The sequence below is a fragment of the Rhipicephalus microplus genome, chromosome 8 (assembly GCF_043290135.1).
Source record: "Rhipicephalus microplus isolate Deutch F79 chromosome 8, USDA_Rmic, whole genome shotgun sequence".
Classification (NCBI taxonomy): Eukaryota; Metazoa; Arthropoda; class Arachnida; order Ixodida; family Ixodidae; genus Rhipicephalus; species Rhipicephalus microplus.
Genome location: NC_134707.1, coordinates 5,473,133 through 5,487,440, shown reverse-complemented (window position 1 = coordinate 5,487,440; position 14,308 = coordinate 5,473,133). Strand labels below are relative to the sequence as shown.

Below are 14,308 nucleotides of genomic sequence, written 5' to 3'. Positions count from 1 at the left end.
AAACATGACACTATACTAAACTGCGAATAAAGTTTTATACAATCGTATTATTGTGTGAAGCCTGCAGGTCTGCACTAAACTAACCAAAGAGTTTCTGCGAAAAACTCTATGAAACTAACAAACCTCCTTGTGAATTTTTAACGTAATCCATAACCTAAATAAGATCCATAATTTTTTCTAGATTTTACGCAAGGAGATTTTTGAAGTATTGTTTCTCACTATTCAGCCATCTGTTTGTTTGTATAATCATCTATCTATCAATACTTTTACTTATTAATTATTTATTTAATTATTTATTGGTTTGTTTAGTAATCTATTTATACGTTTACCTATTCATCTATCTACATACTTATTTACTTATTTTGTTATCTATCTACTTACTCAGGTTACGTAACTGTTCATCTATCCATGTACTTGTTTTCTAGTTATCTATCTATTTGTTTACTTATTCATCTATCTATGTACTTTTTACTCATTTAATCATCTATCTATTTGCTTTACTAATCATTCATCCATCAATTTGTTTGTCCAGTTATTTATATATACGTTTACCTGTTTCTCTTAATTACTCATCAAGTTATCTATCTACCTATTTGACTAGTTATTCATGTATTTGTTTGTCTAGTTATTTGTCTATTTGTACGTTTATTTAGTCATCTATCTATTTATTTACTCATCTATATTTTTGTTTACACGTTTATTTTTTATTATTTATTTATTTATTTAATCAATTGTTTGTTTGTTTAGTCATTTATTTATATATAAGTTTACCAAATTATCAAGGAGGTTTTATAATATGCCTTCTGGAGTGCAGCAGCGTGTTGTCCCTCTGAAGCAGAAAATTGATGCAAATCTTCAAGGCCAAACATTTGCTTGACAACTAATAAATAAAAAAAAACAGCAACTTTAGCGTTTAGTTTTATAAGAATTGTTTCTATTTGTAAAATATTTGCTATTTGTAAAATTTTGCTTGCTTAACATAGACATAAAATAGCTATATAGCAATATCACATAATTGATGCAAAATGCTAAAAAAACACATTTTGCAAATGGCTATTATTAAATACAACATTGCAACATTGAACTTTTACAAAAAATAAAGTCAATAAACGTCGATTTGTAGATACTCTTCTCTATTAATACTCCAAGCAAACGGTGCAGTCACTTGCGCCAAAACAAAGTCAAGCGGGAAACAATTGTACTAAACTTGCTATAACATGGCCTTCAAGATAATGTTGTATGTTTAGCATCTCAAAGGCCGTCACTATAATCATGGACATCTTGACATATAACTGTGCAGTTTGAAACCGTTGAAGCGCGATAACAAAGGGCAACTACTGTATCATCATCATTATTTCATTCAGCAGTGGTGTCCGTCACATGACAGCGTCTGCATCGACCGCCTGCAGCTGCCGAGTCTAGTTTCACACAAAACTGCCAAAAATATTGCAGTGGTCATAACTTCGCCCTCGAAGCGTCTAACGTGTGATTTTAAGTAACAGCGCCCGTCCACTAATTCCCCGACCATGGCTCTCAGCGACTCTGACGTTAAGAAACAGGTAAGAAAGTGTCGACGATTTAATACACCCCTCGTAGGCGCGCCGGACTGACCGGGTTCGTGCTTTCGTTTTCTTTCAGATCAAGCACATGATGGCGTTTATCGAGCAAGAGGCAAACGAAAAGGTTGAAGAAGTGGACGCCAAGGTAAATATTTGTTATGTTAATACCGCGCATGGGAGCTGGCTCGCGCTGGCGTAGGCGCGTGATATCCGGCCTCCTTAATTACACCGAACGAGTGCCACTGCCCGTGCTTGTGCTACCTTCGAATATTGAAACTAAACTCACAAACGCTATTTCAATGTATTATCACGTCATTTACCGTCGTTTGCCTTCGATTCTGTGGTCGCCAGAGCTTGCAGCATTTTTCTCCAAGATGTCCCTGCAAGCTCACTTTGTGCTGGGAGGCCAGTACTTCGATATTAGGAGGCACAATAATGACAAGTGATATCACATTATGTATGCTAATAATTATTGCTAATCGGATAATCTTACTGTGAGTAAGAAAAAAAATTGGCATGGTAACTAGTAATCGCTGTGTTACAAATAAAGGAAATTGTTGCTTCCGTATAGAATGCAATTTTTCGGTAGCCTTAATTACTTTCCAGAGTTCCTGTGAATCGATCTTTTCGCATTACGGCGACATGCAAGGCATCGTAATGTTTTTTTCGTCACCAATGATATACCGTAACTCTGAGGTATGGAGACGTGCTACAGCGAGCTTAAAGTTTCCGGGGTCTCGAAGTGGTCCTCGCAACCTTTAATTTGCAAATTAGAGCACGCACGCGCGTTCGAGTCGTGTTGCTCTCCAAATAAACGGCGCGCCAGCCTTTCTAGCCGGCTACATTGGAGTACTTGTTGAGCTGGTTGGTGAACCGAAGCCTTACAATGGGACCGTGCACATAAGGAAAATTACGGACTATTTCATGAGAACTCGCCGTGGTTGCTTGGCATCTATGGTGTAGAGCTGCTAAACACCAGCGCTCCATACTTCAATGCGTGCAAAATGTGCATATGTTTTGGTGTGCATGAAGAAGACAAAATTTTAAAATTTATGCTGAGTTATCCACTCACTGTAATGTGCCCCTGTCGCCATGTACGCCCTGCTTGTGGCATGTAAAGCCTCAAAATGAAAACTTGGTAATGTGCGAGCTTTCAATTGCCAAATGCATTATGTTGAAATTAGGGGCTCTCCATGAGTTTTAATTGCTTGTTGTTCTTTAATGTGCACATATAGCTGGTAATACATATTGTTTATGACATTTCATAACATACTGCGAACCACAATTCAGTCCTTGTAGAACAAGGACTCTCCAATGGTTTAAGAAAGGGTGCCGTAAGGGAATTGGCTGGCCTGAAGTTTTCGGATGAGTACGGTCCCATTACTTAAAGGAGCACTGACATTAAATTCAGAAATCGAGATGTGCCCTAAATTTGATTGCTAGGTGTGCGTAGGTCCTCTTGGCCAAATTTGTATCGCGTCCATTAAGTGGGAGCTATTTTATTTTGATGGCAAATATCGCACAAGAGCCTAATGAAAAATGGAGGGCCCCTGCGCCGTTGACACTGGTGCTATGTGTTCAGTGTTATACATTCCTTGCATGCTGTCGACGATCAGAGTTTTCTTATCCTGGCACCGAAGCCTGAAAACGCACTCACTCGTCATGTCTGATGTTCGTAACACCGCTTTGAAACCACCTATAAAAGAACGGTGAAAGAAAAGAGCATCATTCAACGTGTGCTCGTCAGTCATCATTTTGGGGAACCATTATTTCCGAGTTTAGTCGTATGGTTCGAAGTGAAATGAGGGTGTCTTTTCATTACGCATATGTTGCACGCCAACACGACCACAAGCTATTGAAGTGGAGTATTGTATAGGCATATCATTGCTAACAAGTAACACGCAGGTATCGTTAATAGTAAATTTTAGTTGATCCGTAGATTTCTTTTGCGTCAGTGTAATACCAGGTTACTACTGCCACTATTGTGAGAGGCCAGAATGGTGGGGCCATCTGGAGGTGCAAAGAAGAACCTGGCTGTAGGGAATGTATTCTATTTCTCCACTGGTGTGCTTGCCCTACACCGTTATTCCATTGACCCCTTTGCGTATCCCAGACTGCTGCGCACGCCACACACCCCAATATAGCTAATTTAGACGCATGAGCAAGCGCCGCCGAAGCATGCATCCTCGGGCACCGCCTAATTGCTGCTTGGAACAGCGTCAACGCTGGAATTGCTGTTCTGCTAAGAGTCGATCGAAGCAAAAATGATTCGCAATGTCGCAAATCGCTATGGTTCCAAGCTCCAGACTGTTGTATTCGACCCCAGTCAACATATTGTATGGTGACGACGGCCATGCAGGCGACAAGGCATGACTGAATGTGTGCGCCTAGCAGACGAAATGTTTGCGGAGCAGCATGGCCTGACGTCTTCTCTTTTCTCTGTGGAGAAGTGGTCAGCTGAGGCAACGTCTGCAGGTGACCGCGAGGTAGTGCCACTGGTAGCGCACCTAGCGCTAAAAATGCCAGGATTGTCGGCCATTTTGAATTGTGATAGATACCAGTGATATAAATCATCAAAAGTGATAGTTATTCGTCTCTCAGTTGCGTTATAGGTTGTGAATCGCTACTAGGGGGTCGACAGCTACTAGTTGATACAAAAATATTAACATGAGTAAATTATGTCATTGCTCCTTTAAAAGGCGTGGCACAAGGTCAAAAACAAGAATGATGAGATGTTGATCTCATTTTTTACCCTGGTGCCACATCTTTGTTCTCGTTTTTAACCTAGTGCCACGTTTTTCAAGTAACAATGCCCCAACTGACCCAACATAGCGTGCTGTTAAGCCTTCCCTTGTAAGCTAGGGGTGCAGGGCTGGGTAGATCCTTCCACCAAATTTGTTTTGGCTAAGATATACATTTTCTCTGGATGTTTTCGGCCAGTTTGACCTGGGCTCGTGAAGTTGAATGTTTTTTCATTGTTGTTCCTTTATTGTGTAAGCAAGGTCAGTTTCATAAAACCTTCCGCTTTAACCTGGCCTTTAGTCAACTCTTTAATTCATTTTATTTTGTTCTGAACCACAGGCCGAAGAAGAATTCAACATTGAGAAAGGTCGCCTGGTTGCTGAGCAGAGGCTCAAGATCATGGACTACTACTCGCGCAAGGAGAAGCAAGTGGAGCTGCAGCGAAAGATGTGGGTGTTGTGTTTGAGCCTTATTCTCATAATTGGCCCGTGCTTGTGGTGTTCATTTCTTTAATCTGTTCTAACAATGTTAGGTGATAGCAAATTAACGATAGCAAGAACGTCGGTTTGGCTAAGGCTGTGCCAAATAAAAAATAAACAAGTCCCCAAAATTCTCTTTGTATACAGACCTGACAGGGTAAATGTGATTTCTGTTCTGTCTTTACATAGATACTTTTTGTTGACCTTCTCCATAGAGCTTCTGTATATATATTGCATTTCCTCACCGTACTAAATTAGATGTAGTTATGTCAGTAGCCTGTCTGTCATTTTTTCATCGTCCTGTTTCTGGCACTGTGCATTCTCATCATTAAAGCTCATTCGCACCCACGACTAGCATCGGTTGTGTGACTATTCACGGCTGGCAAACAAAAAGCAACTCAAGGTGACTGGAATTCACATCTGCATGCGACCTGTATCAGTTGCCACGCAAAATTCACATCCATTTGCATTGCCATCGCCTCTTAAAATAAGCCAACATCTTTTTTCTGCACATCTGTTTGGTTGAAAGGTTTGCAACTGCAGTTCTGTGACTGAAAAATCTGACAGCTATACTTTAGAACAACTTTGTGAGGCTGTGCAGTCAAGCCTAGAGAGCTCAACCACGCAGTTACAGTAGTTTTGCCGTGCAGCTGGAGCTAGTCCCACAAAAAGGTAATTTGCTGTGTGTCACCTCAGAGTTTTGACCATGTACAGTTATTTTTTAGTCTCAGATTGATAATGTCACAAAATAATAAACCAGATTGTGTGAAAAGGCATCATTAAAAAATTTTGGGGGGCTTTATTATTATTGTATCTACTGGTGTCACCTAAGTCCTTCTAGAAAAAAAAAAGCCTCCTATTTGGCTGCGGCTTTTTTCTCCTTTATTTCATCCGGTCAATCGGCGCATAGGATTTTCAACAAAAAGCTTGAGAACCAAACGCTGTCGAAACCAATGAAGGAAGTGGCCTGCAATGTGCACACCCAAGTGAGACAGACGCAACCAGGACTTTCCGTCGTTTCTGCATTTTGTTTGGTTTGATAGCTTACCGGAGCAAGCAATGGTACTGTTGCACGGCTCAAGGCAGAGGGTCTGAGTGGTACGATGGTTAGAAGCAAATTAAGCATAGAGAAAGAGTCGCCAATATGCCTGAATGCGCAGTGATTGTGGTTCATCGCACTGAACCGTGGAGCATGTGGGAGAAAAATGAAATGTAGCACATGCGACCTTTCAGGTTGAAACTGATGACAAAACTACTGTATTGGAAACTGCTTTGGCGCAGTAACACTGAGCAGTTAGCTCCGCCCCCTGCAGCTCCATTACCACAAAAAGTTGTCCCCCAAGTACAGTAACTGAGCCAGAGCAGTCACTTTGCGACTGCCACAGTCAGTCGCGTGATTGGTGCTGTCGCTGCTGTGAAGGGGTCTTCATTTTGTGTATGCCAGTACTGAAGGTAACTTGATGGACACGCAGTCAGAGTTCCAACATGCTGAACCAAGCACGGCTGCGGGTGCTGAGGGAGGGCGAGGAGCACATCCGTAAAGTGCTCGAGGAGGCTCGCCACCACCTCGGCGACATCACCCGAGACGAGTCACGATATCGGGACCTGCTTGAGACCCTCGTTCTGCAGTCACTGCTGCAGCTGCTCGAGACAGAGGTAGGTGCAGCGAGACTGTTCCTGCATTGATAACCTAAAGTGCAGAGAACCTCTGTAGGGCTTTTTGACCCGTCATTGACTACTACTACTATTACTACTACTACTACTACTACTACTACTACTACTACTACTACTACTACTACTACTACTACGACCGTCACCACCACTACTTACAATTTTCGTATGTTACTCATTGAAACTACACCCACGTATAGGAAATGGTTTTCAGAGCCTTTTACTTTTATAATGAACACTTCGGACATGATCACAATAGAAATATAGAGCATACTAAGTGAAAAGAAGTTAGAAAAGGCATTCTAAAGCATGAGAGAGGCTTGCACTTATGCTCGCTCCGCTGCACTCACAATGAAGATATTGTAGACCGTAGTGAGAACTCGTAGCGTACAGGTATCCCACAGTAATAAAGCCACTAGTGTTGGTTCGGCTTTAGCGAGCCACAAGGCCGCGTTCAGTGTTGCCTCCCATAAACTAATGCGCTGCACATGCGTATTCGGACACCCAAGACGCCGAGTGCAGCATGGCAAGCACACAACACTGCTCTCAAACAATTCGCAACACTTTATTGCCTGCCGTAACACCACAAATGCAGCACAACACTTGCTGCAAAGGTGGTGGGAAAGAAAAAGAGGCTTATCCACACAAGGGCGAAAATACAACACAAAGGGTGTTGCAAGCATGTCTCCGCTGGCAAAAAGGCCCACGGCTACATGTCGCTGACAGAAACAGTCTCTCGCTACTATGTTGCATGCTCTCATGATCAGTGATCACTGGGCCCAATTGCTCGAGCAAGGGCAAACTCCCCTCGCATTGACTTTGATAGGTATGACTCGCTGTAGTATGACCACGTGCAAACACACCGCACCATTCCTCGGCCTAGCGTTTGGAAGGGGCAACGAAAGGTGAGCGTTTGCCGCGGGCAAAACACATTGTTGGGGAACTCCGTTGGAATGAGCCCGAAGCTCAAAGAGCCGACGGACTGGAAAAAAAAGACGTGCCTACTTTGGGCTGTCCAGAGAGATTCCGACTCCCGCCGTGTGCGGGAAAACTCTTGGGGACTCAAGCGCAACGCCACAGTCGAGATCCAGGTCTGGTTTAGAAAGCTCAATATCGCTCTCGCTCTCTCAGCACAGATGGACCGCGGAGGAAAGGAGAGTCATGTTTGGACATGTGGATGGCAGAAATAGGTGAGAAAATTTGTGCAATGGCGACGGGCTTGCCCCAATCTCCGCACACTGCCCACAGATTTCAGACGAAGCGAGTGAAGTTGCTCACTTTCCAGGCATTTGTTCAGTGGCAGAATGTCATTGATGAAAGAAAAAAAAAAATAGGAGGCAGCATGAAGACTTACAATCAGCTGTCACACGGCAACCTTGTTTTTGGTGCCATCTTCGCGTCTGTAACTGCTTACGATGAACCAAATAATGCCTTGAAATGCACGAAGCCATATAAGTAAGAAGTGATGACTTTAGGTTGCAGCAAAGTTCACTGCAACCTTCAATTTGCAGACACCACAATGTGCCACAAAGTCTTCGGTCTTTTCGGTAACAGCTGAAACCAATCGATGAGTAATGATGACTTCTGCACGATTGCGGCAATGATTACAAGGATAAGCAGGAAAGAGTAAAGGCGAGTTGGCGGCTTGTGATGAACGTGCCATTATGACTCATCACTGACATTATCGTAGTAATCTGCAGCTATCCGCTCGTCTTCGCACAGGGCGCAAGCTGTGCAGATTGACAGCGGTACAAGAGCACCATGGCGGTGCCTTACTTGTGTGAATCAGTTAATTGCAAAGGTGGTTAAATTCACTCTTGAGCATGCAGCAAGCATCACTTAACACGAAAAGGGCTAACTTGTCATTGGAGGAGTTGATAGCACTTTAATGGAAATGTGCTAGGGGAAGGGGGAAGGAAATAAGAAAAAAAAAACTGCCTGTTCTCTGAGTGCACATATTTAAGGACAACTCCATAATTTTGAAACACTACAAAAATTAGATTTTTCCACATCTCTCTCCACCTGATGTCATTGAGTGCTGCTAGTACTCTAGCTTGAAGTGCCTACGCTACAGAAGTTCACACCCCATGATTGCTTATTCCACCTAGTTTACTGGTCAGTGTGCACGTGTGTTCAGAGAGCGGCGATAGTTTCCGGACCTCATAAAGGTCAGACTTCACCACTTCTCTAGCCCACCGATGTATTTGAGCGCTGCCGATAATCGAGCTTGGAAGCGCCACGTAGTGAAGTGCAACTACTGATATAACGACCACTTTTTGCAGCACTTTCGAGTTTGTTATAAACGTGTTCAACTGTTGCAGGACTGGTGCACTGTATAGAACAGGCAATCATGGGTTGTGAACTTCCCTGCGTCGGCACTTCAAGCTTGAGTATTGGCAGCGCTCAATTACATCTTTAGGCGAGGGAAGTGGGGAAGTCTCTCCTTTTGTGGTGTCTGTAAGCTATCACTGCCGTCGAAACACTCTCACACAGTCACGTGTTTGGGTAACAAAACAAGTTTACATTTATTCACCACTTTCACATTACCACAAGCTTGCCAACCGAATCTAATTCATGACACGCTAAATAATCTAATGCAGTATGCCAATAACAACCCATGAACAACATAACAAACACAAGGTATCGCAAATGCGCCATTGCTGACCTTTGGGTCACCCTGGAGGGTCAACGAGTATGCAACGAGTATGCTCTAAAGGACATGGCTGATGCTATAACGCCAAATAACACGTGCAAATTGTCCTGTGCAAGTGTTAAGTTAATGGGAATTGTGTCGCAGAGTCTTTGTTTAGGTTCAGAATCTTAAAGATTTTGACATGGGGTATTGTTCTCGTGTTTGATGATGGTAGCATCGCATGAGCCGAAATTCTGAAATAATTAGGATTGAAGCCTGGCCAAACTACAGTAAGTTTGCTGGAAAATACTGACCACACTCGACGTTACATTGCGAATATAGCTGCATGACAGCTCACAAAAGAAGCAAGGCAAGCATTACAAGAGGCTCTGAAGTAAAAGATTGACTTTGACAGTGATTGCCAAGCTTGTAGCTACTAAGTAAAATAGTTGAACAGCATTTGTGACAAAATGTACTCACTTTCCTGCCATTTTCTAACTTTAAACTCTATTATCTCAAAAAAATGTTTTTTATTACTTAGGCGCCATTGTTTCTTAAGTATTCCACGACAAGTTGATTATTTTTCTTGTATACTGCATAAATGCATAGAGCTACTGAAGCAGAATTAAAATTATGCAATTTGCAATTTTTATGTTACAAATTTTCAATGATGTCGGTTAACTTAAAATTTAGGTACTAGTGGTAAAAAATTTGCAGAAATTTAAATACTGGGCAGATTTCAATAAATATGCTTCAGTTAAAGAAGTGGAAGATTTGCAAAAAAAATGGTGTATCGATTATGTGAACTTATTTTTAGTCACTGAGAAAACGGTACCTCTATAGGACAAAAAATTCTTGGAACATATAGGGCCTCCCCTGTGCACTTGAAGGCACTTGAATGAGGCCTCTTTGCTCTGACCCCAAGAGGTCCTATAGCAGTCAAGATGGTAATGTGGGCTTCTTGATTGGGTGTGTGGGTGTCTTAAAGTGCAACAGCTTTGTAAAAGGAGAAATTTTCTTATTGCCTTGAATTTTATTTCATAGGCATTAAAGCTTTTAAAATGCCTAATAAAACAACATTCCTTCTGGTTTCCTTCTGGTAAGAGATGAATGAAAAGCTATTTCTGTGCTTGCCAAAGATGGCTGTTTCTTCTCGCTGCAGCAGTAGCATAGCATTAAAATATCTTAAAAAGTACAAATTTTTTAAGGCAGACTATGAAAATAGGTGCAAATGTCTAGGGTGTATAGTACAAACACTTTTTTACCAGCTGGAACCATGCAGCATGCGATCTTTCCAGGAGCTGGGAGCTGACCGATAAGCCCACACTTGCCACTCTAAGGCATCGAGCACGCTTGAACAAGAGCTTCGCTGTAAATGAACAAAACAAGCATCTTCAAATTTATTCATACTTGTATCACAATTATAAGAATGCAGTTTAAAAAAATTATAAGTAATGTCCCCTATACCTTCCATTGCTTGTCTTTTGTTTTTTATTGAGGTCATAATCACAGCTTGGCTTTGGAACGTGACACCTCAGGAATTATTAATAGTTTGTCTTTCTCTCGCACGAATTGCATTTAACTGCGTTTTATTGGTGTTTTGCAGGTTACTGTGTGTTGCCGACCTAAGGATAAGAAGCTGATCGATCTAGACAGCGTCGCACAGAAGTACCTTGGAAAGACTGGCCAGGCGGTACAACTGACCCTCGAAGCTAATTTGCCAGACACCGTCTGCGGCGGAGTGGAGTTAGTGGCCAAGAGGGGCCGCATCCGCGTCTGCAACACGCTCGAGTCTCGACTTGACATGATCGCTCAGCAGCTGCTGCCACAGATCCGCACAGCTCTCTTCGGAAGAAACCCCAACCGCAAGTTTAATGACTAGCTACTGAGTGCTTCAGCAGTCATGTACCATGTAGTCAGGACTCTATCTTAGTGTAGTGTTATGGTGTGGCCTTGACAGTCCCGCTCGAGCATCTTCAATATTGCTCGAGCTGCATGCAATCTGTCGAGCGCTGCTTTGTGCTGGCCGCAGTTGCATCGTGGGCTGCTCAACGCATCTTCAAACCCTACTGTGGTTGCTGTATTGTTGCTAATTAATGTATTGGTATGTTTCCTGTTACCCATATTGCTGCGAATTGGTGTATCTGCGTACACGTTTTGTTGTAGCTTCATTCCAATAAAATCTCGTAGCAATGCCAATGTTTTTGCTGCGAAAAGAACTACAGCCATGTTGTTGCTACTTGCCACGAAAGGAAATGGCAAGGTGGGGTCATGCATGTGGTTATCACTCACACCACTGGAGAAACTGCTGTTCAGCTGGGCTAGCTTATGTGCTGCTCATGAGAAAAATATAAACTTCGGCTGCCACCCGTACCACATGCAATATTTAATGTAAATAAGGAGTATAACTTCGTTGTGTTCCCGTTTCGTAGGATTTTCTTTGCCAACATTTGTCACATTGTAGCTATGAAGCGAAACTGCGCGATGTTTCAGTGAATTCAGATTGCAAGTTTTCCCAGATAGTATATAATTTTTTTTGTTTGTTTTTATTTAATATAAGAAAGAGGTACGTAGTTGCCGAAGTATGTAATGACGTATGTTGACACTTGTGGTGCGTGTGATTATGTCCCGTTGGTCAAATTGCTTGCGTTGTAACATTGAAAAGCGCTCTTTGAGCTGTTTGTGCATTCGTACGCGTGTGAACTCTCGTGAAGTAGAGCGTTTTTCTAACAATAGCCTTGTGTGGTAAGCTTAGGATTCTTCGTCAGAGGTTGCGCGTGCTGCTGCAATCGTACAATGACACATTTGCGACGGTGTGTCAGAGAGGCGGGGGCTCTTCACGTATCAATCCTTCAATCGCTATCGCTACGGCAATATGGCCGCGTCCATGACGCGAGCTCTTGCATATGCGTAATAGTGCCCGAAGGAATCGTCCCCGGCTAGCTTGCCTAAACAATGCACGGCTTTCTGCTTCGTCTACTCTCGGCCGCACGACTATGCTCGTTTTGGGTATGAACGTTTTTAACCTTTCGGGAATCGCCAAGTCTTTCTCGTCCATCGGCCTTAATACGGAAGTTGCGGCAAACTCCTAACTTCGATCGGGTAAGTACACGGGATCCTGTTCACAGTATGTAATCGCTGCGCGGATGCTTTCCTAAACATTTGTAACGCAGGGTATTGTACTCTGGCGCCGGGTGTCTGAAAAGACAGGAACGAATGACAACAAGGGATGTAGTACTTCTGTAGGCAATGCATAGGGGCGTGCCTTTACTGCAGCGATTGTGAAACTGCTTCCGATCACTCCTTTTGTTGGCGCGAATAAGTGGACGGCGTGACGACGGTGCCCACAGTTTTTCCAGCTACTGAGTTACGACGTTTTATTTCTGTTCACTGTAGCGACAAGCGACGTAAAGCGCTAAGGAAACCGGGGCTTAAGACAGGCAGGGCGCGGCAGTGCGCTGTTTATAGTAAACAGACGGATATTGTAAACAGTGCTCTACAAGCCGACTGGTCTGCCGGAGCGAAACGCTTGTATGCTAATTGGTTCTTGCCTGTCGTGAAGGTGAATTCTGCTCTAAGAAGTTTGGCATTCAAGGGACGTCAATTAATTGGCATCTGCTGGTGCATATACATGTATGCTTGAAGAACGCGATATTTGTGACTTTAAAGAGACGATTGATGCCTTAAATGTCGGCGTTGTGGAGTAAATTTAGATCTTGCTTGCGTGATGAATTCTTCATGGTAGCAAACAATTGGAGTCCTCTTGACTAAAACATTTGCGCCTCCCGTGTTCGCGCCGCTGTTGATCGCCGCGCAGGTTTCTGTGTTTCCGCGACTCCGGTCTTTCTTAGACTGAATTCGAAATGCTAGGAACACTTCAAAGTTATATGTTGAATGAACAATTTGATGCGAGAATGAGTCTCTGGCCTTCGCTGTATTTTACATGACCTGATCATTGCGCCATATGGATGTGTTGACATATGCGACTTAGAGTGCACATCCTGTCACACGGTGCACTTTCGGTTGAAATCGAGCCAGAACCGTATCGAATTTCGCAGTCGCAATGGGCCGGTTCAGCAGCTTGTGCAAAAGAGCGAGTTGTGGCCGAGAAATTCGATATGTATCGATCAAAAACGAAAGTGCAGCCATACCAAAAAAGTGTATATATATGTTGTGAGACGACGTTTTTTGTTTGTAGCTTTGAATTTATGACACATACCCACTCTGGGGGATTGGCCAAGAAAACATATAGTATCCTGCGTTCAAGCCGCAAGACTCCTCTTTATTTGCACTCTAGCCAGAGCCCTGCTGCTCAGATCAAAGTGATGATGATAGGTATTGAAAGTGAAAGCGCATGAAAAATTTATACACAAATTTTCCCAGCGCACCGAAGCGGCCAGCCTGGCCGTGACTTCGACTGTGGAGAGACATCAAATGAAAGGCATCAAGCGCGAACAGTGAACTATCTCAGTACCACGGCAGCCACGGTCCGCAGGAAGGTCGACGGAAGTTACGCAGTAGTTAACTGGGGATGTGTGTTCTATGACTATGTAAGGTCCAAGGAACCACAACTGGAACTTGTCACATAATCTGGGAACACGAGTAGGTGTCCAAAGAAGCACTTCGTCACCAAGGCAGAAAGAAACGTCTTGAGAGATGTCGTATCGCTGCTTGCGACCATGTTGACTGGCTTCCGTTGTAAGCCGAGCAAGTTGCCGGCATTCTTGAAGTCTCGAAATGAATTGTTCTGGGATAGTTAGAAAATGATCGGTAGTAGTGCGTAAGAATGAAGCGTCGATCGTAAATGTCGCCGAACGTCCATAAACGAGGTAGAAGAGTGAGTACCCAGTTGTACGTTGGACGGTGGTATTATGCGCGAAAGTGACAAATGGGGAGATTTTGTCCCAGTTGTCATGAGCTGGTCCAATGTACATGGCTACCATATCAATAAGTGTGAGATGGAATCGCTCCGTAATGCTATTAGTTTGAGGGTGGAATGCCGACGTCTTGTGAACTGTGCCACAGCTTTTAAGCAGTTCATCATTTACTGCGGACAGAAAAGTCTTGCTGCGATTGCTCAAAATAACGCGGGGCGCACCGTGGTGCAAGACAACGGCTTCGAGAAAGAAGGTGGCCACATCAGAGCCTGAATTAGAGCGTAGAGGAGCAGTCTCCGCATATTGCGTGAGGTGGGCAACCGCCATCACGATCCATCGGTATCCTAC

At 43.3% G+C, this 14,308-nt stretch overlaps 2 protein-coding genes across 4 annotated transcripts in view; both read left to right on the top strand.

The window, feature by feature from the left end:
• The first annotated feature begins 1,379 nt into the window (after positions 1-1,379).
• Vha26 (V-type proton ATPase subunit Vha26) lies at positions 1,380-11,307 on the top strand. The gene is made up of 5 exons (XM_037416088.2): positions 1,380-1,559; positions 1,639-1,704; positions 4,641-4,750; positions 6,253-6,436; positions 10,690-11,307. The coding sequence occupies exons 1-5, from the start codon at positions 1,527-1,529 to the stop codon at positions 10,963-10,965; spliced, it is 669 nt and encodes a 222-aa protein (XP_037271985.1). The 5' UTR covers positions 1,380-1,526; the 3' UTR covers positions 10,966-11,307.
• Positions 11,308-12,046: 739 nt separating this feature from the next.
• Positions 12,047-14,308, top strand: part of LOC119163993 (anoctamin-2-like) — a 47,030-nt gene continuing 44,768 nt past the window's right edge. For all 3 annotated transcript variants that reach the window (XM_075870827.1, XM_075870826.1, XM_037416086.2), the window contains exon 1: positions 12,047-12,185. The gene's annotated coding sequence lies outside the window, so the exon portion shown is untranslated. The remainder of the gene's footprint in view (positions 12,186-14,308) is intronic.